The sequence below is a fragment of the Trachurus trachurus genome (genome assembly GCF_905171665.1).
Source record: "Trachurus trachurus genome assembly, chromosome: 1".
NCBI classification, from domain to species: Eukaryota; Metazoa; Chordata; class Actinopteri; order Carangiformes; family Carangidae; genus Trachurus; species Trachurus trachurus.
The window spans coordinates 23,936,063-23,960,887 of NC_139891.1; the positions used below are offsets into that span (position 1 = coordinate 23,936,063).

General features: G+C 40.0%; 3 protein-coding genes across 5 annotated transcripts in view; 2 read left to right on the plus strand and 1 right to left on the minus strand.

Moving 5' to 3' along the window:
• Positions 1-3,900: 3,900 nt before the first annotated feature.
• On the plus strand, positions 3,901-9,803 carry tmem184c (transmembrane protein 184C). Its single transcript, XM_083976258.1, has 10 exons — positions 3,901-4,580; positions 4,934-5,064; positions 5,167-5,203; positions 5,320-5,525; positions 6,192-6,266; positions 6,371-6,464; positions 6,567-6,679; positions 7,167-7,266; positions 7,424-7,595; positions 7,714-9,803. Exons 1-10 carry the CDS (start codon positions 4,464-4,466, stop codon positions 8,019-8,021), a joined length of 1,353 nt encoding a protein of 450 aa, XP_083832384.1. The 5' UTR covers positions 3,901-4,463; the 3' UTR covers positions 8,022-9,803.
• A 107-nt stretch (positions 9,804-9,910) lies between these two features.
• On the minus strand, positions 9,911-21,026 carry prmt9 (protein arginine methyltransferase 9; the record flags this gene model as incomplete). Of its 2 annotated transcripts, XM_083976238.1 has the most annotated exons (13): positions 20,477-21,026; positions 19,584-19,783; positions 19,137-19,285; positions 18,756-18,992; positions 17,926-18,093; positions 17,685-17,787; positions 17,113-17,222; positions 16,774-16,969; positions 15,948-16,131; positions 13,673-14,363; positions 13,426-13,579; positions 10,763-10,885; positions 9,911-10,150 (listed from the first exon to the last, which is right to left on the minus strand). In XM_083976238.1, the coding sequence occupies exons 2-13, from the start codon at positions 19,779-19,781 to the stop codon at positions 9,911-9,913; spliced, it is 2,553 nt and encodes an 850-aa protein (XP_083832364.1). In that variant the 5' UTR covers positions 19,782-19,783; positions 20,477-21,026. The 2 variants fall into 2 exon arrangements, with proteins under 2 accessions (XP_083832364.1, XP_083832365.1); XM_083976239.1 differs by lacking the exons at positions 9,911-10,150; positions 10,763-10,885 and adding an exon at positions 11,011-11,729.
• A 3,023-nt stretch (positions 21,027-24,049) lies between these two features.
• Positions 24,050-24,825, plus strand: part of arhgap10 (Rho GTPase activating protein 10) — a 50,127-nt gene continuing 49,351 nt past the window's right edge. For both annotated transcript variants that reach the window (XM_083978920.1, XM_083978921.1), the window contains exon 1: positions 24,050-24,640. In XM_083978920.1, the coding sequence (XP_083835046.1) occupies positions 24,487-24,640 (154 nt within the window). In that variant the 5' untranslated portion in view covers positions 24,050-24,486. The remainder of the gene's footprint in view (positions 24,641-24,825) is intronic.

A 24,825-nucleotide genomic window follows, 5' to 3' on the forward strand; every position in this document is an offset into this window, starting at 1 on the left:
TACTACATAACAAGTTACTGGAAACTGAATCGCGATCCATCTCAAAATGAGACAATTGGTTGGTCTCTGTAATCCCTGCATATACATAGCTGAAAAACACCCAAGACCAACATTACATTGTAGCAGTCATGGCTTTATCAGACTTCAGCCTGTTATTCGTTTCAGCTGGTTGGTGATAAATCTCAGCCAGGTCATAAACCTCATGAAACTGTTCCATATTCTTTACATGAAATCATATCACAATCAGTCTCCAGCACCACTGAAGAAACTCTGAACTGCGCAAAACACTTGTTGCTAAGATGTAACAACTCACTGTTTAATAGCTGAGAATGAATATGTAACAACAACAAATAATAATATTAAGATGACGTATATGGGAACACATCAATGTGTTTCCCGTAAAGTAAGATGGAGAAATGAGAGTGTGTGAGAGGAAGTGAAGGCAAGTGAAATGGTGGTTTTATTTCAGTGGAATTTGGTGGGAACCTTTTTCCTTGCCAGCAGTAAATTGAATAAAGCTCAAAAACTAAATTTATTTAATAAAAGAGGATCTCATAGGTCCAAAGTGCTTCTCTATGTGGAGATTTTCAGATATGACTATTCATACACTAAATATATTGAAGACCACAAGTGTCTGCAAGGGCGCAAGGTAAGATCTTGTTGTCATCAGGTTGAGAAATAAAGAATAAGATTGAAGTGAACTTAGAAGCAAATTTTTTCCTCGTGTTCTTTCTTTTTAAACTTTACCATCCTATTCTTTATTTCATTTTTAGTGTCCTTGAGTGTTTTATATTCTTTGTACAGTAGTAGTCTCTTCCATCTCAGATCATATATGCATTAGATTTGGAATATATTTTACAACATTCATGCTGCTTCTATGCCACAAAACCGAAGAATAACTTGTAATCACTAATCACAAATTCAGTTTTAACCACTTTGTTAAATTAATAAATACAGTGTAGTCCCAAAATAATGTTTCTAATTAAATTAAATTTCTTTCTTCTGGACCAGATTTTAATTCATAGGACAGGAGTTTGTTTTATAATTGATTTCAATGTAAAAATCTAATATCAAAAACAAACTCTTTCATTTCTCATAGTGGAAACATTAGTTCAGGAAACAGCAACGGTTTCTTAAACAGTTTTAATCCATGATCCACAATGGATGACGGAGGCTGCCAACTACCCTGAGGCCCACAGCAGATGAGGAAGGCCTGTTCTTGAGAATGTGTATTAAAGATGATCCATATGAAAGTATGACTTAATATAGTTAAACTTTCATCATTTCAGTTTTATGCTTACATTATAACCTGGCTCTAAGATTGCCAAAAGTGAGAAAAACACACCATTGGTGCTTAATAATAAAGTCTAATATAATAAAAATCTGTCTATTACATTTATATATCACATTTATGTTTTTATTCAAGTATTATGAGTATTTTATTTAAACTACATCACCTAATGGTGGCAGTACGTGTTAGAAATACTTAAATGTTTTTGTAAATATGCTTCTTAGCGTTTTTCATTCTGCAAGATAACAAGCTACTATACTCTCACTCTGTGTCTGTGCAGTATACCAAATCAATCAGAATGAATCCAAACAAATAGGTTGTAATGCCAGTAAAATGACAGTTAGTGTAATGGTTGTTGGTTTACGTTACAAAAGCTAAAGCCACAGAAACCAAAAAGTTAAGTGTGTGCGTGGGAGGAGAAGATCTCAGTGGAATATTTTGGCCTTAACGGTACACATCAGGCCTTCAAGTCAAGATGTTGCAAACAGGAAAAACAGGGCAGCAAACAACACAAACAAACAGAGGGGCTGTCACAATATACTGCATATTATTAGATCAATAATTAGTTTAATCAAATTAACAAACAGGCTTTCTGGTCCTAGAGAAAGGGGGGTTACTGGGGCCGGGCAAACCTTTAATTTTCTTTGCCCTGAAGGTTCCTTGCAGAGAAGCAGCACTAGCATCACCTAGTGTAACTTTTATAGTACTTTCGTCATTACCTGCACTGAATAAATCTGATTTTATTTGGTAGTTTTGTTGTTGTCAACAAAAGAAGGTCATTCATTTTTCTGTACTTTTTGACCCTCACCAGTCTGTGCATGCAGGCCACAGTCAGGAATACAACTACGTTTTGTCATCACAGTGGCGGAACTTGTCAATAAGTGCAACAGTGATGTGTGGGAGGGAACTCATCTCTGTCGTGCTTTGAATAAACAAGTACTTGACATTTCAATGGTTGTGGTTTTTTGGTCTCTACATGAGATTTGTTCATAATAAAAAATGTAGAATATTACCAGATTTACCCTCACAAGATGCTCAGTGTAGCATAAAGCAAAGCAAACTCTTGTTTTCATCAAACTCTTTTTCTCGCTGTATGACTTTGAGGAGCTTCTTCAACTCCATCCTACAACACTTATGTTGTTGTTCAGGAACAGATGAACTGAAGTGAACACCCTCAGTGAGCCTGAACATTTCCTGACACAAAGGCCTATGGCAGACGTATTAAGATAAATAAGTAATTGCTGAACAATCGTGGGCTTGTGTATTCCTCAGACAAAGGAGGTGCACTCTGGTTGATACATTATCTCTCAGGAATCAGACAGTATGTCTCCTCTTTTGTTGTGCATTGATTATTATTATCCCTCAGACCTATCCATTCTGCTTATCCTCATGTGTGTCTCCTGTGAGGCGCATAATATTCAAGCTGCTTCACCCTACAGTTATGGCTATGATTCACTGAGACGTGATGGACGCCACATCCTGTATTCTGAAATATGTTTTGGGTCTGATCAAACACAGCATATGTTTATCTACCCTGCCTTTACACGGCTGTACCCTGTAAGTCACTTTGCATGGCAATCCCTCCAAGCTATCCACCATGGCATTCGCTTGCACGACTTGTGGCAAAGACTATTTCTAATTCATAAAAGCCAAAAGGATCAATTCAAAATTCATGAACAATCTGTCCTGCAACAACCAGTGATTTCTGTGACTGTGGGGCAGTGGAGACATGGTGCAACAGTAAGGAGAGTACTGCCTCCCCTCATTTTAGGAGACACACAGACACAGACATACACACATGCATGCACACACATTCAGAAAAGGCACTGGTTCTTATTTTTTAATCATGTTGTATAACACAAGACATTGCAAAAACCTGGGAAAACTGTGCAAAAAAAATTATACATAGGCTACATACGTGTGTGTGTGTGTGTGTGTGTGTGTGTGTGTGTGTGTGTGTGTGTGTGTGTGTGTGTGTGTGTGTGTGTGTGTGTGTGTGTGTGTGTGTGTGTGTGTGTGTAAATGGAAAACATGTGGCTATTTCCCTTCATCATGAAAATATAAATTAAAATTGCAATGATATTCTCGATATTTGGATACATGTTGATAGATAGATAGATAGATAGATAGATAGATAGATAGATAGATAGATAGATAGATAGATAGATGTTCCACCTCAGTGAGTCAGCAGCATACATAATGCCATCATTGAGTGCAGCCATCATTAATCTCATAAAGTGTGCTTCTGTCGATATGAAATCCCACCTGCCTAAACAAAAGGCTACAAGTTCTCGATAGCCTTCATACCGCTTCATACATACACGGTGTAGGTAGAACATATCAGAGTCCTGTTTTATTATATATATAATCATTATTCTTATTTATTTAATCCTGTGCTGCACAATAAACTTCAGGTCTGGTGTCCTGGAAATTGTTAATTTACATTGCCATCTGGTGGCAAAAACACGGCTCCTCCTGTGGTCAACGCTGAATGCAGAGCCAACCGAACTAGCCACGCGTGACGTCATATCTTGGAACGCACAATATCTCTTCATTCATTGGTTGATTTTCTCCGTACGGCCAATCAACGTCCGCAGTGTGGGCGGGACAAAAAGCGTCGACAACAGGAAGGACGACGATCCCAACAGCAAATTACTTTTTGGAAACTTTTACCTACAAAGGCAAACCGTCCTTTTAATACGAATAAGTTTACGTTTATTTCGAGTGTCGATTAGTGTCTTAATGTAGAGTTTTGACTTTATTGTGTCACATATTGAGAAACTCGTAAGAGTTTAAGGCAGCATGGATCATCAGCTTTGTTTGTTTACATGATGGTGAAACAGCTGATGAGCTAACGTTAGCCACCTAGCTTGGTAAAATCGAGTCATATGAGCTGTTAATTATCAGCTTTGACCCACATGAATGGGAACCTACATAACATCAGTGGAAGAGGTAACACACACACACTATGTGTTAACAGTGACGGTTTGTCTCAGGTCGCAGTCGGTCGTTAAAAGAGAGGAACAATGCGGAGCTAACGTTAGATGTGTGTGGAGCTTTAGCAGCGTTTTCTAGACGAGTTTATTATCAAGTTGTTGTGTTTTTGTCGCTGCTGCTGCTGCTTCTGAGCCCGAGGCCAGTTTCAGAGGCCTCGCAGTGTCTTCATGTCAAGATGCCTTGTTCCTGTGGGAATTGGAGAAGATGGATCCGGCCGTTGGTCGTCGTGCTGTATATTTTGTTGCTGTTAGTCGTCTTGCCCCTGTGCATCTGGGAGCTGCAGAAGTCAGAGGTCAGTTGTATTTCAGCAGCTGATTGAGGACTGACATGTTTGTAATTTAGTTTCTAGGACCTCTGTTAGTTTAACACAAAGGTATGCAATGTAACCAAACACATGTGATACTCCATTGCTGTACTTATACTGGTTTGAGTAACATAACAACAATTTTGTGCTTATTTATAGTAGTACTTCCCTCAATTTCAGAATGAAATCATACACATTTTAATGTTAATTTATGAAAAAAAAGAAGTAATTTCGGGCTTGAAAATTCCTTATTTATTAAATATGTTTAACATTAGTGCTGGGTTTCTCAGATTTTAATGCAGAGCTTAATGTGTTGATTCTTTCTTTTCATCTAATGACAGGTTGGCACGCATAATAAAGCATGGTTCATTGCTGGGATATTTGTTTTCATGACCATACCCATATCATTATGGGGTATTCTCCAGCATCTGGTTCACTACACCCAGCCAGAGCTTCAGAAACCTATCATCAGGTAAGGATGTTAACAAGTATGTCATCCATGAGCAGTAATCTGAAACTGTTTTTATAATTTAAAAAAATATATATTATTCATTTCATTTTGATTACTTTTTAGGATATTATGGATGGTCCCAATCTACAGCTTGGATAGTGTAAGTTGTGTATTATACAATCAATTTTGAGGGACCAATGTGTTGACAAACTTGCTAGCAATTTGCAGAAGTGTGAAATGCCTCTTCTTAGTGTGATCACTCTTTTTATTTTTTAGTGGATTGCACTGAAATACCCCAGCATTGCAATTTATGTGGACACGTGCAGAGAGTGCTACGAGGCCTACGTCATCTACAACTTCATGACCTTCTTGCTCAACTACCTGGAAAATCAGTACCCCAGCCTGGTCATGATGCTGGAGGTTCAGGAGCAGCAGAAACACCTGCCTCCTCTCTGCTGTTGCCCACCATGGCCAATGGGAGAGTAAGTTAAAGGTCTAACTTACCTACCATTAATGTTGTGGATATTTTATTATTTAGGTTATACCTTCCAATATGATTTCAGTGAAATGTCTACAGTTTTGAAGGAAAGGCACAATGAAAGTCCCTCAGAGATAAAAAAAAAAAAAAAAAAAGATCTGTTTTTTTCCTTGTATGTAATTTGTTGGACTTGAACTGAAAAGTTAAGATGGAAGTGGAAAGCAATGACAGTCACCAGCTTCAAATTAGCCTCAGTCAGGCGTCATCAGTAACTGGTTAATGTGCCTGTGTGCAGTTAATTTTGTCCTTCTCTTTCAAAACAAAAAAGGAGAACAAATGGATTGGCATTTTCCTGAATGCTGGGAGCATTTATCTCATTTGTATTTTATAATGCTACCCTGTTGAATGTTTTTAACCTTTAATGGTGTTGTTGTATTTTCTGTGTAGATATTATAGACCATGACTGACCGAGAAGCTCTTGAGGAAAATTACACAGTTCAGTGTTTCTGTGTGGTCATTACACATCTCAAAGATTCACTCACCATTTCTTATGACCATTAGTGTTTGAAGTGTTTGAGTTTAACTTCAATAGATTAGATTGTCACCGAGAACAAATGAGATTTTGTTAAACCAATTTCTTTCTAATTGAAATCATACATCTCCTCTGCAGGGTTTTACTGTTGAGATGCAAATTGGGAGTGTTGCAGTACACAGTTGTAAGACCCGTCACAACAGTGATTGCCTTGTGAGTAAACTTTGATCTTCGTGCACTTAGTTGTATATTCTTAAACACAAATGACAACGTTTTGTTCACTTGACTGCTGTTTGTGGCTCTTTCTTCTTTACCAGGATCTGTCAGCTGTGTGGAGTGTACGATGAAGGAAACTTCAGTTCGAAAAATGCATGGACGTACCTGGTCATCTTCAACAATATGTCACAGCTGGTAATGATGCCCCTGGTTTTTGTTTTGCCCAGAGATGCTCAGAGTGTTACGAGCGGCCTATATCTTGAACAAGATTTCTCTTTGTGTTCTCCTGTCCTCTAGTTTGCCATGTACTGCCTGGTGCTGTTCTATAGGGCCCTGAGAGAGGAGCTCGGTCCAATCAAACCAGTGGGCAAATTCCTTTGTGTCAAAATGGTGGTGTTCGTCTCTTTCTGGTAATTCACATTGTGTGGCAAACTTGACATGATATATCTGAATATACTTCTACGAAATGAAAATGCTGTATATATGTTACATATTGTGTGCTTGTGCCTAATTGGGACAGAGACATCTTTTTATTTTTTTTTATTTTTTTAACATATGTTTATTGCACATTTTGTAAATTTACAAACGGTGAACAACATAGAACAAGCAGGCACATACAAGAAACATCAATGATAATAGCAATAATAATGATGAAAATAAAATTAATAAATAAATAACAAAAAAAATAACAATACTAACAGAAAAAAATAAAGGAAAAAAAGGATGCATACACATATATAACTACATGTTCAGTTGTTACATTTTTGGTAACCCTCTTTTTATTCTCTCTCTCTCTCTCTCTCTCTCTCTCTCTCTCTCTCTCTCTCTCTCTCTCTCTCTCTCTCTCTCTCTCTCTCTCTCTCTCTCTCTCTCTCTCTCTCTCTCTCTCTCTCTCAGGCAAGCTGTGTTCATTGCCCTACTGGTGAAAGTGGGCATTATCTCTGAGAAACGTACATGGGACTGGCAAAGTGTGGAAGCTGTTGCTACTGGCTTACAGGTAGGCTAGCTGAAAAAGTTTATATATGAAATGCACATAGTTGACTTGTAGTTTTTCCTTCTCACACTGAGCTATTTAAACATAAAATACTACACGAGTCCCACAAAATGAACAAGTGGCTGTGTCTGACATTGGTTTTACTGCCTAACTCCTTCAGGATTTCATCATATGTGTGGAGATGTTTCTGGCTGCCATAGCCCATCACTTCAGCTTCACTTACAAGCCTTACATCCAGGAGGCTGAGGAGGGCTCTTGCTTTGACTCTTTCATGGCGATGTGGGACATCTCTGACGTCAGAGCAGACATTTCAGAACAAGTCCGCAATGTTGGTAAGTGTCTTCTGGCTACTACCGGTAGTCTACCTCCACATTTGTGTTCTCCAAGTATGTCTTGGAGATCCTCCAACACTGATAAGACTGTAAAGACACGTTTTGTGCTCACCAACAGGGAGAACAGTAATGGGTCGTCCAAGGAAGGCTTACTTTGGCGAGGAACAGGATGACGGTGAGAGATCTGGCTTGCTCTCGTCAAGCTCCCAAGATGCCATCACAGAGGCGGCATCCAACCCAGTCTCACCTAATGGTCAGTACCAAGGCCTGGGGAGAACCCTCACACCACACTCTTTGTCGGCTCCTGCCGGGTTCAGCTCGGCCCCGTGGGATGAAGGATACGAGGCCAGAGCCGAAGAAGATCAAGAAGAAAGGACCAACCACACCAAAGAACCAACAGAGGCAGATCTCATTGTGATCACCTAGCCTTTCATCAAAGGCTGATGTCACTGACAGACTCTACCAGACATGGTTGGGCAGGACCCAATTACAGCCTTGCCATTTTCCTTCAGATATGACTTAACTGATGCACCATTAAACAAAACTGTTGTTTAAAAAAAAAAGGGCACATCCACAAAGTAATTGTAGACATTTGCCGATAAAGGCAAAAGCAGATGGACCTCTGCCAGTGACAGCTCCAAGAATGTTCTGTGAAGGTACGGCTACGTGACTAGATGATTTGCAAATAACAAGCATTTTATGCAGTTTTTGTTGTAGAGAGTTATGTTGCTCAGCAAGCTACACCAGAATGGGTTTGATCCAATGTCACTGTGCGTGACTGAGGGTCACTTTTAACGTGCGTCCCAAAGAGCACAGCTTTCTTCTAAGAATCCAGTTTGTGTTGTGGTGTTTCTCAAGGTGAGAGTCTAAATGAAACCTCCTGATGTATGAGTGAAGCATGAAGGTGTATGCTTTCCAAATAGGAAATGATTACACACTCTTATTTGTTAGTCATATCACTATCTCAAATGTGACAGATGATCATGAAAAAAAAAAGATATATGCAACTTTTAAAATACAAATGTTAATCTTCACATTGTATCTTGTTTTCTAGTGATTTTGGAGGACATTGAAGTGAGTTAAAAAGTTAGAAAATCGATTTTACTAAAGCACATTAGACTGGTTTTAACCAGTAGAAGATTTGTATCCCCCCACAGGAAGGGATGAAAAGAGCAGAAGCAACAAATTGTCAGGATGCAAAGACTGAAGTTTTTCAGCAGAAAAAAATAAACTTGTGATAAGTAGGTTAGGGCTACAGAGTCACTGTTAATACAATGTATCTGTGAAAGATTTGAGCAGATAGTATACGGTACAGTCCAAGTATTAAGACACAACACAATTCAGTCTGAAACTGTAAAATCAGCACATTCTTGTAAATTCCTATCTATGCTTTACTGCATATAGCTCAGTCTGTAGTGTTTGATAGAAACATAGTCACTAGTCTTCTCAGATGCCTTTGTCCTATGTGCCATGGAACTAGTCCGTACACTACATCAGTTTAGCATTTATACTCCAGGTTCGGTTTTATTTGAGGAGAAGTTTTCCATCCTTTTTTTTTTTAGCCTTTCAGCTGAAATAACTTTGCAGCTAAGCACCTAAGCCATTTCTCTCTTCTTTTTTTCCCCGTAGACTTTTCAAGCTTATTTGTCATACGTGCAGGGATATTGACATGTTCAATGTACAGTGTAGGGTGTCAGGTTCATGTGTCGGTAAATGCATAAATGTATCATATCAAGATAATCTGCACCATGTCCAGCCTGAACATGTTGCATTGCCTTATGTGATTTTATTCTTTAAAAAAATCAACAAGTTTACATGATCAGAACTGATATAATTTTTCCACAGTTTAATTTAAACCATCTCTGACAGTCTCTTCAATAAATCTGATTAACTACAGTTTTGCTGATTTCTTTTGTTTATTAAGGAAATGTTGCACATGTATTGTCTTTTTTTGAATTCATACCCACATACATCTTTACAAAATCAAACTCAATCCATGGTCTAGGGACAATTATATGTGTATCATATAGTACTTAGAAATGTTATAAGTACAAATTCTGAATGTCCTTTGACTTTACAGTACATTTTACAACATTGTTGGAAAACTCTTTGTAGTTTAGTTTTTCTAGATCTTCTGTGTGTCTGGTTAAAGTAGGAAATTCAAGGAATGGTATAACATCTGTGAAAATTAAATGGAGATGGGGAAAACCTTTTCTTGTATTCATACATGCCGTACAGAATACATGACAATGATCTAAATTTAACTTGAAACGTTATAAAAAAGACTAGTTGCAAAGAGGTGTGAGAGGTTATTATTACACCACTGGCACTGGGGAACTCTCTACACGGGCCGATATGGAGATGGTGCTCCTGTGCAGCTTCACAGCGAGATGGACCCAGTCTCCAGCTTGTACTTGTATGGGCTGCTGCAGCACAGCAGCCGCCTGCTTCCAGTGAGAGTTCTGGCTCAGGGTGCTGATGCTGATCTCCTGGTCCAGGTGGATGTTGTACCAGAAGGGAACTGCAGTTATTCTGCCTGCAGATGTGGCCTGAACCTGGGAGACAAGAGAGATCAGGTCTTAACAGGTTTACTAACATAATCAGATCAGTCAGCAGCTAATATAGTCAGTCACTTTTACTGTAAATACCATGTCATGTTTTGCTTCTATTGGTTTAAAAACAAAGACGCGTGCAAAAATAAATAAATAAAAGTAAGATAATAGCTCCTTGTAATTGTGCCCTTTGCAATGAATTATTTGTAGTTTTTGCATTTTATTATTAATGAACTTTAGGGAAATAGCTTGGATCAATGAGAAGCTCTCACAGTGATCTAACATCAACCTCATGTTAGATCACTGGAAGACTGTTAATAGACTCTTACTGGAGATGAGTGTCCAAAACATATTTTTATGTACCAAAACTGGCAGTTCCAGATAAAAAATTTATTTATGAACTTTAAAATATTAAGTTTTGGGTTGAATTCCTGCAGGACCACTAACATAAAGTTAGAAAGTACAGGACAGTTAGGGGTTTGTGTTTGGAGCTACAGTATGACTCAAGTCAAGTTTTTTTAATGCTGTATGTTCATGTAGCAGATGGTTGCTCAGGAACTGTTTTACTACAGTGGCTGAGTCGATGCATGTTGGTCCAGCATGTGGCTTACTCACCTTAACTTCTCTGTTAATGTAGTTTGCGTTGACATCCATGAGGTCCAGAACAAAGAGCTCCACAGACTCACTGAGATGTCTGCACTCCAGTGTGGAAAAGTCCAGAAACACATGAACTGGCACCTTGAACACACAAAAGATGAACACGATGTTGGTGGAAAGGAAAATGGAAAAGAACTCCCTACCTATTCTGTTATAGCAAACACAGAAAAAATGGGGAATCACCAGAGGCCCCATGATACAGAAATATCATCACGATACAATATCATTGCGTTTTTGTTGTGAGCATTGCACAATCGTAAAAAGTACTCTAGTAATCTAGCACTACAAACTTGAATTTGTATTAGCAATTTACATAATAAAAGACACTCTGTGCCCATATATTGATAAGATGTTGCCACGAGAAATATCGCAAGACTATGTTGTATTGATTTTTCTCACCCTTAGGACAGACATGAACGTGGACGATAAATAATCAAATAAACAGATAAAACTTCAGTGTTTTAAGAGTCTTGCAGAAGCTGATGTGGGCTTGCTTTTTCGCCAACCAGTATTTATCAACATTAAGTTTTAATTACTAGTGTCAGTGGATAATCACTCAATCACTGAATTGATGCTTAGAAACTAATCTTCCACTTCCAACTCTTCCAGACTTGACAAACAGGCTGCGGCTGCAGGGTGGCAGACTTAAAAGCTGAGGGAGAAACCGAAGTGGCAGCACAGAAAGTGTCACCGTTTCCTTTACTGCAGAACAAAAGAATCTTTCCTCCTCCCTGTCACAGTTGTGTAGACCTCGGAGCCTGCTGTTTGATGTGCTTGATGTAATGTGCACTGATGGATTCAGGTAGGAATGTCTTGGGCCAAGCTGTGTGTTGTGTCTTGTGTGACAGTTGCGCTAGAAAAGTGCCCTCCACCGAGGGCTTCAAAGACAACATCTGTTAAAACAAACGACCGTCCCGTGAGGGGCCTGCAAAATTAGAGCACAAACATGATACTGGGAGAAAAAAAAGGAAAAAAAAAAAAAAAAGATAAATACCAGACCAAATAAAGGAAAAGAATTCAAAGGGATTTTGCAGCTTCTTTAAAGCAGCTGGGAAACACACATCAAAGAGAAGCGCACAACAGAAAACACAGTCCTGGACCTTGGTATTCCAAGTGAATTACCTTGCTCAACAAAGCTCAACACACACATGGCAGGGAGCAGCAGTGGATGCACAGGCTGCGTAATTATCTCAGTCGAGCAAAATTTAACTGGAGATTAATTTTTATAACTTTACAGTATTGCACTATATGCCAATCTTATTTAACAAACACCTCAGGCAACGTGTTTGCACCTAATACGCGAACTCTGAATGTGAATGATGCAAGCTTACAAACACAGCATACTGTATGTGAAAACTGTCAATATTGACGGTTGCATCAGGAACATGAGATTGATGGTTGCATCAGAAACATGAGACAGAATACTAGATGTCAGTGGCCTGAGATGTACAATAGGAAGATTTCGCAACTTCTGTTATGAAGACTGAAGTTTCAGCTCAACAGTGTAGTTTAAGTGTGTTTCTATGTGATGTCCTTTGAATTAATCCAGGTTACAGAAATCCCTTTGTTATAAACAAAATCAACTGTGAAAACATGTTTCAGCGCTTTTTACATAACATCAGATTTAAATCTGATGAATTCGTAATATCAACATTACATTAATTTAAAGGAACTGAGTTCTGTGTGACTGTAAATAATGAGATATATACCTGTATGGAGCATATAGTAGATTTAGAGATATGATTTTTGGGCAAAATATGAATTCAAATATATTAACGAATATTCGTTTTTCATAATGTTTGACAATATTGTTATAGAATATGTGCGTTACGAGTTTGTACAATGTGTTCATGCATGCATTTGTATGTGTTTTCATTTTTGTATGAGAGATAATCTTATGTATCTGTGGAGGGTAAAGAGTGTGGTATGTAGGATGAGAGAGTGAGTATAGTGATAATAAATTACATAACCTGAATATCACTGAGGAAAGAATGTAATAGAAGAATATACAGTAAGAATAAAAAATACATAATAATTATAGTTTACATAAATTATACAATGACATATCTTGCAAGAAAATATTATATGAATGTAAGATAGTACAAAAATATTGTGATATAGTGCAGTGATATTATGACAACAATACACACTACACAGTGTGATACCATGTAGGGTGTATTATTTATGTAATTTATTCTATATGTGCCAAGGAGGTGAGAAACAATTCATGAGCCATTGTTAGTCAGCTGTCGCACGGAAAGTCAGTCTGTGATGAGCTACTCCAAACCAAACTTCTCACTGATTGGATAGTGGAGCCTCTGAAGCAGAGTATATGCTGTGCTGCAACAGGCCGCTTAGACATCCCTGTTTAAGATGATGACATTTCTGCAGTTAACATATTGTGCATTACATTTTAAACAACATTTTCAGAGACTGCAGTGTGAATGTGTCACTAAAAAGGAAGAATTTTACTGCTTTTTTTTTTACTGTTGTTGCTTATTCTGTGCCTCATTATATAACAACCAACTAACTAACTATTACCCTAAACTCAGCTAAGATATTAACATTCAAAGTTAACACCATAAATCAATGAACTTCGATGGGAGGCAGCTTCTACTTACAGTGAATTGGTTGATGAAGGGAGCAATGTTGAAACCCAGAGTGGGCTCCTGGCCCTGGACAGCGCTCTCCAGCAGCAGTGTGTCTGACTCCACCAGCTTACCATACACCACAATGCGCTCGGGGAAAATACGTCCCCCGTCCTCCAGCAGACACCTGGTACAGATCATTGAAATATATTCTCATCAAATAAATATAAATATTAACAAACTATGGAACATTTCTGCACCTGGTTCCACGTGCACTCACCTGGCCAGCGATGCTTTCTCCATCAGCTTCTGTCTTATCAGGCCACAGGTCTCTACACAGTCCAGGATGATGGCGCTCCACAGCTTCTCCCTGGACGGCCTCTTCAGCATCCCCTGCTCGTCCTCCACGTTGTTGAGCCAGAACTCCAGACTCTGCTCTGAGATATTACTGGAGCGAGCCAGTTTCTTGAGCACTTCCTGCTGCTTGTCCTTCTCCATCGAGCTGTAGGCTTTCACCTGACCCTGGCTGGCAGCGAGGAGGGAGAGCAGAGAAAAGCCCTCCGACACATCCAGCACGTACAGCAGGTTGCTCCGGTCCGTAGAGTCCGTCTCAGCGCCGGATCCCTGCTCTCTGTTCAGGTTTTTAACCTTAAGCTGAGAGATCAGCTTCCCTAACGCACTGCTGAAACTCCGGTGGTAATCCTGGTTGTTCATGAGCGCCATCTCTGAGCACTCCAGCACGCAGAAGTCTTTGGTTTGTTTCTGGTCGGTCTGAAGACACGCTAACGCGTTGCACAGTTCTGCCTCAGGGTTCGGGTTCAAACTTGGATCTCCGGGGCTCTGCGAGTCGGCGCGTTTGTCCAAGCGGATTTCACGACCCTCTCTCAGCACAGCGACGCTGCAGAGCCTCAGGAAGGCGTCCCAGCATGAGATCTCAACAATCAGCTCATCTCCAGGTTTCAGCACGAAACCTGAAGAAACAAGAAGGAAAACTAATGTGGGACGTGGAATTGAAACTCAAAATAATATATCATATAATAATAATAATCTATTATTCAAATAGAGATCCTGAAAAAAATGTGCTTTTTGTAAACATATTTCTACTGACTGAAACACAAAACAACCAACAGTCCTTGCATACATACATGCATGTGAAGGAGTAAAGGATTAATTTGGTGTAAATGTTAAATCACAGGTGTTAGCAATAATCAGCATGCAATAGTGTAAAAAAAAAAAAAGATATCTGATCTAAGTATGAGCTAAAGGTCTTTTCCACGCCCGCTGTGCATGACAAATAATATAAAAAATTTAAAAATAAACCCCCAAAAGAAAATAGTAGTTATTCAGAATGGAATACTTTAGCATTTCTAATTTTAAGCTTCAACTAAAGAAGCTTCATTGGTAACATTTTAGATGGTTGAAGATATCGAAGGAAGAGGCAGAGAGGGAGAGCACAGAGGAGAGGAAGGGAGAGCGAACCCAACAGAGAAATGAGATTCAGGGGACTGGGCACAGAGACAGAGGGGGAGAGGCACAGAAAGGATTCCTGCAGGAATAACATCTGTTCATGTCTTCATGTCAGCGCGCAGCTCGTCAGAGGCATTTGGGGAAAATGCATATTTATTGCCTATAAGAATTTCATGAACACTAAAGAGTGTCACAGGCGATCACGGCACACACGTCACAGCAACCGGGAAACGGATGTTGGTGATCACCAGGAAAGGTGGCGGCTCCCCTGACGCTGCCCGAGCCAATTAGTGGCGCAGTGAAATGCTGCTGCGTCCTGTCTGAAATATGATGTACTGTGATGCCAACTGGAACATGTCACCTCACGTCAGTGGCTGTTAAGTTCACAGTGGCCCGAGTCGGATAAAAGTAAAAGTGCACTGCACAGAGCTTTTTGGGATATTTAGCACACTTAATTTAAAGCTAAGAAAGCTATGTAAGCACACTGCTTAGCATACGTATATCGGTTTTACTTTGCTGTCATAACTGTATCAGAGTCTTTAAGTTATATATACGTATATTCATTTGTGACAGTTTACTCTTTCATTAATGGGCCATATATTTAAATTTTCAGGATTTTAAGAAGATAAAGCTTTCTAAAATTGTACAAAAAAAAATGTTAAGTTAAAAATTGAAATTCATACATTTAATTTATGCATTTATATAAACCTATTACAATAAGAAATTCCCAGACAATAGTAAAAATAGTATTAATAAGCTTAAATATTTCCTCCAGGTATCAGTGGTATTATTCTTAAGAGCTGAAAGCTGTAAACAATCCAGTCTACAATACACACTGCCCTCATCTGATGCAACATGGAAATGCACGACAAACAGAGCAGAGAACAAAAGGCAGGGGAGCTAGATAAACAATGAATTACACATTAATTAAAGAAAGACATTACGGTAATGAAAAATACGTAGGATATACAGATTGACTAAGTTGCCTATATTGAATCTAAACAGTGAAGTTGACCAGAAAGTGACCAGTAATTTATTGACAGTCGTCAAAGAACACATTTTCTCCTGTGTTTCTATTAGTATCTTACCCTTGGTGGTGTGCACAGGGTAGATGGCCTGCTCCCAGCACGTGTCCTCCTGTGGTCCAGTGGACAGACTATTCTCCTCGTCCAGGTGGAGCTGGAACCACACAGCCAGAGCATCCAGCTCCCCCTCCTGGACGACAGGCAGCCGGACCTGCTGGACCTCCCTGGAGGTCAGGCCCTCCAGCTCCTACACGTCACCAATATACAACAAGTTAAAGCTGAAGTTTTAGAGAGAATTATTTAATATACATAGATAAATAGATCTGGCTCCTAGCAAGCAATTTGGATGATGATGATCTCTCTGCTAAAGTGGGTTTACATCACAGATTCAGGCCAGTTGTCACAGCTAGTTGTCCCTGTGAGTCCACTCCTTTCTGCATGTATGTGGATAAACCTAGAGTGTAAACACATTCTCCTTCAGGTACAAACACAATCTTTCCGATGCGCCAGGTGAGCACCGAGAGCCGATAAATCAGAGAAACCCTACAGGGGTTACGGCTAAATAATGAGCAGCCACTCGTCTGCAGCCAGCACGATAGTTTCATGGGGACACCAGACATATGGTCGGGTAAATAAATGATTTTTCTCACAGTTACTTTATTCTGGTCGACTCTGGGCAACAAATACACGTCGTTGAATATTGGGATCAGATACAGAGATGACGCAAAAGTTGGGTTAAATTAAAACATGTTGAATTAATAGTGGATGAATCTAGTTAAAAGCTACATGTTGAGCAGATACATTAGTTGAGCGCCTGAATCATTCGTGAATGTGCCATGTGGGCTACATTGGACACACGGATCGGTTCTCAGGAGACGTTTCTGCTCACCTCCACGTTATTGAAATCTATGTTGAGGGCTGTGAAGGGCTCAGTGAGAGGTTTATATCCTCCCGGCAGTCTGCTGAGCCTCTCTGTGGTGTACGGCTCCATGGTGTCATCCGGCTCAGAGCTGCTGCAGCTCACTGGACTGCGGAGCTCCCCGGCTGCAGCCACGGACATACCTCCCACCTGTGACACACCCAGCCTGTGTGAACAAAAAGCAATTCAGTGCCAGGTCCAGACGGTGTGTGTACTGATGCTGCAAAACAAACCTAAAGCACAGATCATCTGTTTGCAGGACAGAATTTGATCTGTTCACAAGGATACAGACTGACTCTGAGGCCCTACCTGTGATGCCGGCGGATCTCGGCGGACTCAAGAGCCATACCAAACACAGTGGCTCCAGCAGGGATGACCCGTCCTGTTGCAGATTGGTCCTTGAATTCATTCTCACCCCTCTGTGGGGCAAGAAACTTGCTTTTACATGTTTTTAAATCACAATACACATTAACTGAATACAATTTACTTGAACCATTTGCCAGGTGCTATACACTTACAGGGATAATGCAGGTTCATTGAGGTGGGGTTTAAGATGAGTGAATTAGAGTAGTAATACATATACATATATAATCCTGACTTCCTAAAATGAGGGAAATTCCAGTTTACTAGTGAGATTTGCATTTGTTGGATGTTTAAAAAACCATCTGCACAGTGAAGAACTTTGAAATGTTTGACTTTCTGAGTTTTTTTCTTATTGTAAAACTTTACACTGCTTAAATTTGGGTGCTTGGGGGGGAGACCTAGGGAAAACCTATGTCAGATTTTAGATGCCCATGGAAATGTTCAACCTTGCACTGTTGCAACTGGAGGATTAAGTTCTGTTTCCCTTTCCTGAGCTCGTGTTTAATAATTGAAGTTACCTGTGGAGGCAGCAGGAGGTGGTGCCAGGCATGAATGAGAGTCTCTATGATGCCCTCGCCAAACAATCCTGCATCGACTGTCTCTGTCACCACCAAGGATACTCTAAAAAAAAAAACATTAGATAGAAAACAGGAGATAAAACATCTTAGAACTTTGACATGAGCTGCATAAACACACACACAAAGATGAAGGTATTGTGCTCTCAGGACCAATGTTAATGGGATTAAGTGTAAACTGAACCTGTGTGGGATGTCCTTTGGCACCTCCATCTCCAAGGACTTCATATGGAGGATCTTGATGCTGCCTTCCATCCCATTGGCTGCCAGCACTTCACAGGCCAGTTCGTACATGGTCTTTGACAACTCACAGGCGTACACCTCAGCAGCCCCCGCCTTCTTAGCACACATGCTTCACACAGAGAACAGGAAGTCACAACAAGAATATGAATGCATTAAAACAAATGTCCTTTTTGGTAAAAATATTACAGTGGATCCAATGGTGCAAGGTGTATCACCAAAACGCATTGAAGGAAGAGACAATAAATATCTTCTACAAAAACTACTAGCTACAGCAGTTAAATGTATTACACTGAGGTGGTTAAAGCCCAACCCTCCAACATACAATATGTGGACTGAAAAAAAGGGAAATATATCAAATGGAGCAAATAACAAACTCCCTGAGACTTCAAAAATTCATTAAAAGGTGGCACCCTGCCATGGATATGCTTTTGAATCCATTCTCTATTATTAATCTGACACTTTTTATTCTATTCTATTCTATTTTGTTTTATTTTTATTTTATCATTCTGTTATTGCTGTCTCTGTTGCCTTTGTTGTGTCACAATTGTTATCATGTCCCCATTAGCACTATATTGTATTGAAAATGTGAGAAAACAGATAATATGATGAATGTGATTCTGTATATATGATTTTGAATGAAACTGAAATAAAAAGTAAGTGAAAAAAAACAAAAAACAAATATCCTATCCTATCTAACTTGCTGGTAAAAAAAAAAAAAAAAAACGCACACCATGACTCGTACAAGTTTTTAAAAAAGTTTCCAAGTCTCACCCAAGGATCCCAGTGCCAGTACCTATATCAAGTACAGTGTTGCAGCCGCTCTGAACAGCCTTCTGAATGGCTTGCTGGTACTTCTGGTTCCTGCCATGGTCATTGAGCATTAAGAAGTGCCAGCGCTCCACCAGCCAGTTGGCTACACGGTAGAAGTTCTCCCTGGCTTCTGGGTAGTCCGGTCTCAGCTTCAAGGCTTTGTGGAAATGACCTGCAGCCTCATCTCTGAATCCCATCCTGGATAAGAAAAGGAGCAGCAAAAATGTTGTCACAAACAAGAAAATGTCACCTGAATTATCAAGGTGAAGCTACATTATTCCTTGTGTTGGTGGGTTTATTGTAAGAGCATGTTTCTCTATAGTGATGTCATGAGGAGGGTACCTGAACAGGTGTTCACCCATGCTGTTCAGGATGACCTCATCAGCAGGGTAAAGCTCCAGCGCTTGTTCATAACAGCTGAAGAGATCCTGTATCCGGCCCACAGAGTCCAGCTCCTCGGCCCATTTCAAGAGAGTGAACCTGAAGGACTCCTGAAACCGAGAAAAATTGTTTCCCAATATTCTCCAGCAGCAGTGTTTCAAATATTTACCATATAACTATAATTTTAAGTAAAACTGACTGACTCAAAGCTGTTAGTGGCGATGCAAAATGATGGTGTCTGAAATGTCAGTTTACAGCTTAAGAGTGTGTATTTATGTATACAGAGTAGTGAATGGGTGAACAAGGGAGTAATTTTTGTACACAGCCAGTGATTGTGTGATTGTGATTGTGATATGTGGCAATGAATCTACGCAGACTGGTTTTCAGAGTGGTGTAAACAGTCATTACCTTCGCAAAGTCCTTAAACGCAGGTGCGAGGTTGAGGACCAGGAGGTAGTGGACAAAAGCGGTTCCATAGTCCTGGTTGAAGAGGCACTGCTGGGCGCTTTCTAGGGAACTAGAGACCAGCTCGTTCCTGGCGGGGTCCTCTCGGCGTCGCCTACGCGCCCTCCGGCCGTGCTTCGGCCTGGCACTGGTATTAGGCATCCCTAAATAAATAAGATTACATTAACTCAAATACCGATTGGGTGATCCAATGAAAATTAATGCAGTAAATATAAATCAAAGCCACTTTCAATGGGACAATAGAACCTGTTGCTTGACATCAAAACAATCTGCAGCTTTTTTTGATAATCAATTAATCATGAGCAATTTCTTATTGAGCAAAAATGCAGAATGCAGAATAGTTCCAGCTTCTCATATGTGAGAAGTTACTGCTTTTCCTTGTCATAGCATCATAGTACATTGTAATATCTTTGATTTTGGACTTGTTTTATGGATCAAATGGTTATGGAAGCCAATTTCTGCTGGGGGGAGAGGGAAAAAAAATCATAAAGCAGATAAAAAGAAGTAAAATGAAAACATGGATTCATCCATCTATCAAGAGTACATATTTTTATACTGTGAGATAATAGGAACAGCTTTGTACTTCTCATTCACAACTTTCAGACAAACAGCTCCAAACTTTTACAGTTATGAAATATAAAATCATGGTTGTTGTGCCACAAGTCAAAGTCAAACTTATGAGTTAAATTACATGCTGCGAGGAAAGCAGTTTAAATACATGGTAAAACTTAACCAAGTGGTAAATAACTATTATGTCAACACAAGTTGGAAATATGACATAGCTTGCAATTAAAACAATTCTTTATAGGCACTATAGTTGTTTTACATTAACTTACTGTGAGTTGTTTTTAGATCACAGGCTCGGTCGTGCGAGAGAGGGAATTACTGCTGATTGCTTGTATTGTGAATTTTTGTTTTACTCGATCTCATTAAAGCAGTTCAGATAATTGTGCAAACGCAGACACGGTAACGTTATGGTCCTGTCCAGTGGAGTCGTTAGCATCGTGGTGCAGCAGCAGCAGCAGCAGCAGCAGCAGCAGCCTGGTGTGAGCTCCTGTGAGAGAAAAGCTGCTCTGACAGTCTCTGCGGCAGCTCAGCTTCACGTCAAAACACAACCTCGTCTGTTCAAATTCAAGTTTTTACCTGCAGCGTGTTGGTTTTAAACTGAAGAAAAAACCACACCGCTGCTTGATGGACCACGCATTAGCTGCCGCTCAACCACAAACGTGTCCGTGCGCTAAACTACTCCGAAGCAAACAAGCACGCGCGGAGACTCAGTTCCGCGGGCGCAACTGTGATGAGGTCACAGTTATCGATGAGGCCATGGCTGAGACGTAAACACTGTAACATACGTTGTGAATAATAATTTTCGTATTTATTAACGTATTGCATTAAAGCACATCTATAGCTATGCCTCAGATACGCCTCCAGTTGGAACCAATGACAGACGGACCTTCAGGCACAATCAAAGAGTACCAAGGATCAAGATCGTTCACACCCACACCTTACAACAAAGCATGTAGAGGCACTGTAATCATATAGGTCTGGACATTGTCTTAATGTCAGCAGTGAGATCAAAATCTACATGAAACTGATCATACGTGTGTTGACTGTGTAACAGAGTCTGATATGGCTTCTCTTGTAAAATATAGGCTACATATAAACCACAGCTAATAGCCTAGTCACTAACAAATGCATAGTAATAAACTCTTGATTGAGTTTAAAACTACAGTGACAATTAATAGGCCTAGTAAAAAAAAAAAACAGATTAGTAGCTGCTTTAAACTTGGATATTAACAGTCTAAGCATATGAACAGGAGGCAGCAGATAGTCCTGCTTGTGGACTTTTCAGGGAAGTCATGTATTTTTGACTGCATAACAGGTAAACAGTCATAGTTAGGCTACTACTTACTTTTATAATTAAGATTTTACATCAAAAAAGTAAAGCATATATTAAAGCTATGGTCTACAATTTGAAAGATTGATCATTATTGTCAACGTAATTTAGAATGTATAGTGCGACCTACACAATGTGAAGAGCAAGAGGGACGGAATAAATCCATTCTCTATAGCAGCTGCAGGCCTGCAGAGAAATTGACCAATAGGAGCCATGCGGTCCGGTCAATTTCCCACCTTGTCCCCACCCCCTTCCGTTTTTGAAACTACAAGTAGTTTGTAACCGCTCTGAGCAGCTCAGCCACAGAAACATTGAACCCATGAATTCAGTGCCTGCTTGCCGCACTGGCCAAGGCTGAAAGAAAGCACAAGTCTGCCACTGAAAGCCCCACACATTCACAGAAGCACTGTACAGAAGCACAGAATTTGTTGCAGCTGTCATTACCTGTAGGCTACTGGTACCGCGTCGCCGGTAACGGCGGTCCTGTTGCCAGTACCGGTGCCAGTTGCCATCGCCGCCGTCATTGGTACAGTAGCTACTGGTGCCATCCCCCTGTCCGCTACCAGCGGCGCTGTCGGTACCGGTGCCGAGCAAAGCTCCAGAGCTGGAGGGAGGCTCGTTGGCTGCGTGGCCCAGCACAGGGCGCTGGTGAGTGGGTGAGAGGAGCAGGGAGATTCGGATGTGTGAAGCAGTTTCACTGACGCGACCCCGCATTAGCCATTTTTCTACCACTTCAATGAGTTTAGAAACATTATTTTAGGTCAAAAAACTAGGACAGAGAGGAAGAGGTGATGCGACAAAACTAAAGTAAACATCGGGTCATCGTTTGACTGATGGAGAGAAAACTCCAACAAGATATGAGCCTGAGAAGTGATGCTGCTGATACAGCAGAGTTTTTGTTGAACAGGTAATCTTTGGTTTTTATTGTGGAAGTTGTGACTATAATCCAACATTGTTACTCTGCATTCAAAGTTGCATGGCGCCATGTTTGGTTTCTGCTGGCAGGCTTGTTGCTCTGCTGTGCAGGAGGGGGTGTGTCGGAGGCTCTGTGGGGAGGATGGCGGCCATACAAGCTTAGAGGGGAGGGGTGTGTGTGGGGGGATGCTTTTTTCAAATCTTTCTCATTGTCTTTCAAATTGTAGACCATATCTTTAAAACAGGTTTTTGCCATTGCAGCTAGATATATCAGCAAGCTACCTGTATTAGACAAGGTATTAGATAACTAGTTCTGTTACACACAAATACAGTATGTACTGCATTGATGTTTTCTGTCTGTTCTACTTTGATCCATATGACTCTTATCAGTATCAGTTCACTTTCTGTTACTGAAACATCTGTCCACCCATCTAAAAAAAGTGCAAATCACATGTTAGATCACATCTTGAGCACATGACATCTAATCTTAGTCCTGCGATATTGCAACATCTCTGCTGCTGATGTGTTCAAAGATCAGAAATTTAGTTCATAAGAGAGTTAATAAAATTGACATCTTTTTAGATCATTTTATGTTCAAACATGAATGTAATAAGAGACATAATCCTTTACTGTAGGCCTATTTGTCCCACAATGGGGAAATTGGGTTGCAGCAACAGACAAAAGCAAAGAAATGGACAGATATAAATAGCATATAGCAGTAACAGTAAAAAGAAAGCAGTAGGCCTATTAATATAGTAGGCTATGATTAAGAAAATAATACATATGAAGAAATATAAATACATATTTGAATTATGTTTAGTGCTGAGAGCAGCTCTTGTTATGGAGTCTGACAGCTGCAGGGAGGAATGACTTTAATTTTACTTAAAAAAAAAATGTTTTACTTGCAATAATGCTCCTTCACACATTTTGAGTGAAGGAGCTCTCTAGTCAAGTCAGGATGTCCTTTATGGGGTGGCCGGCCGTCATTGTCCATCAGTACTTTATGCAAAGTAGGCTAATTAACAAAGAGGAGTACTTGTGTGATCATAATTGAAAGAGTATTCAGCTGTGATCCACAACATGAATTAAGACACACCCTTACATTGGGGTTGGATTTAACAATCAGTGAAAACATCAGTGTATTCTGTATAGCCTAAATGTCTATCTATATTGAATCTATTCTATTGTATGAATCCTACTTGTATAAAGTATATGTGTAGTTTTGCATATTTTTCAATTTATTCCACTTATCTTATTTCATTTTTATTCATCAATCATTTTTAAATCGCTACTTTTTACTTTTTTGTTGTTGTTGTAACCTTTATGTCTGCAGCTGACACCACGTCAAATTCCTTGTGCTGTAAAGAAACCTTTAACTAGGCTACTGCTCTTGGCTATAAAAACATTTCTGATTCTGATCCTGATTCTTCGGGCCTGTTGTCTGTCTGTCTGTCTGTCCGTCTGTCTGCGGCGGCCAAGCAAAGCGAAGCCGGAAGTAGAGGTGACTGCAGCGAACTCTCTTGACCAAGCTGAACGGTCTTTGGCAGAAGTTTTGCTACACGCACGCAGATGTCAGCAGAGTTTCTCAATCTGTCACTCTACTCTACTGAGGTGGAGTGCTGCTCTTGATGAAGGAGGGAGAAACTGGACGTGGCCACCACCACCATGGTTTTCTGACAACTCCCCGTGAGCAGAAAACCTTCAGCCGTTACCGCCTTGCTAGACTTTTTATTTTATTCTTTATTTTCATCTTAGCCGTTATACCTGTTTTTTCCCCCCTTGACAACAGTGGAGACAACTTGAGAAGAAGTTAGCATGCTAACCGCCGTTAGCTGCTGCTGCTGCTGCTACTTGACGTAGCTATGTTGTCTATGCTTGACTTGAAACGGTCACTGAAAAGAGCGCTAATTTCATTTTAAAGTTTTTTTTTTTTTTGCTTTTTGGTTTAGCTCTCAAGTAAGCGGCCTTTCCCCCCCCTTTTTTGCCAGTTTCCGGTGCTTGAAAACGTAAGCTATCAATCTGTCATCAGAAAAAATGGGACTACACCCGCTGGAGTTCAGTGAGTGCTATCTGGACAGCCCCAGCTTCAGGGACAAAATAAAGGCACACGAAGCTGAGTTGGACAAAACTAACAGGTTCATCAAAGAGCTGTACAAGGATGGGAAGAACCTCATCAATGCAACCAAACGTGAGTTTCTTACTGTGATGATTTTAATTTAGTTATTCAGTAAGAAAACAGCCACACCACCACTACCACCGTACACTTTGCTTCAGGCAAGTCTTGAAGTCTTGATGTTGTCACTTTTGTATTTATAGGAATAGGAATAGGAGTTTATTTATTTAAAAACAGGGACAATGCACAAATGAACATTA

Coding starts and splice junctions, on each gene's coding strand:
- tmem184c (XM_083976258.1), top strand. CDS start 4,464: ATGCCTTGTTCCTGTGGGAATTGGAGAAGATGGATCCGGCCGTTGGTC. Junction 7,267..7,423: donor CTGTTGCTACTGGCTTACAG/GTAGGCTAGCTG, acceptor TAACTCCTTCAG/GATTTCATCATATGTGTGGA. Junction 7,596..7,713: donor AGAACAAGTCCGCAATGTTG/GTAAGTGTCTTC, acceptor GCTCACCAACAG/GGAGAACAGTAATGGGTCGT.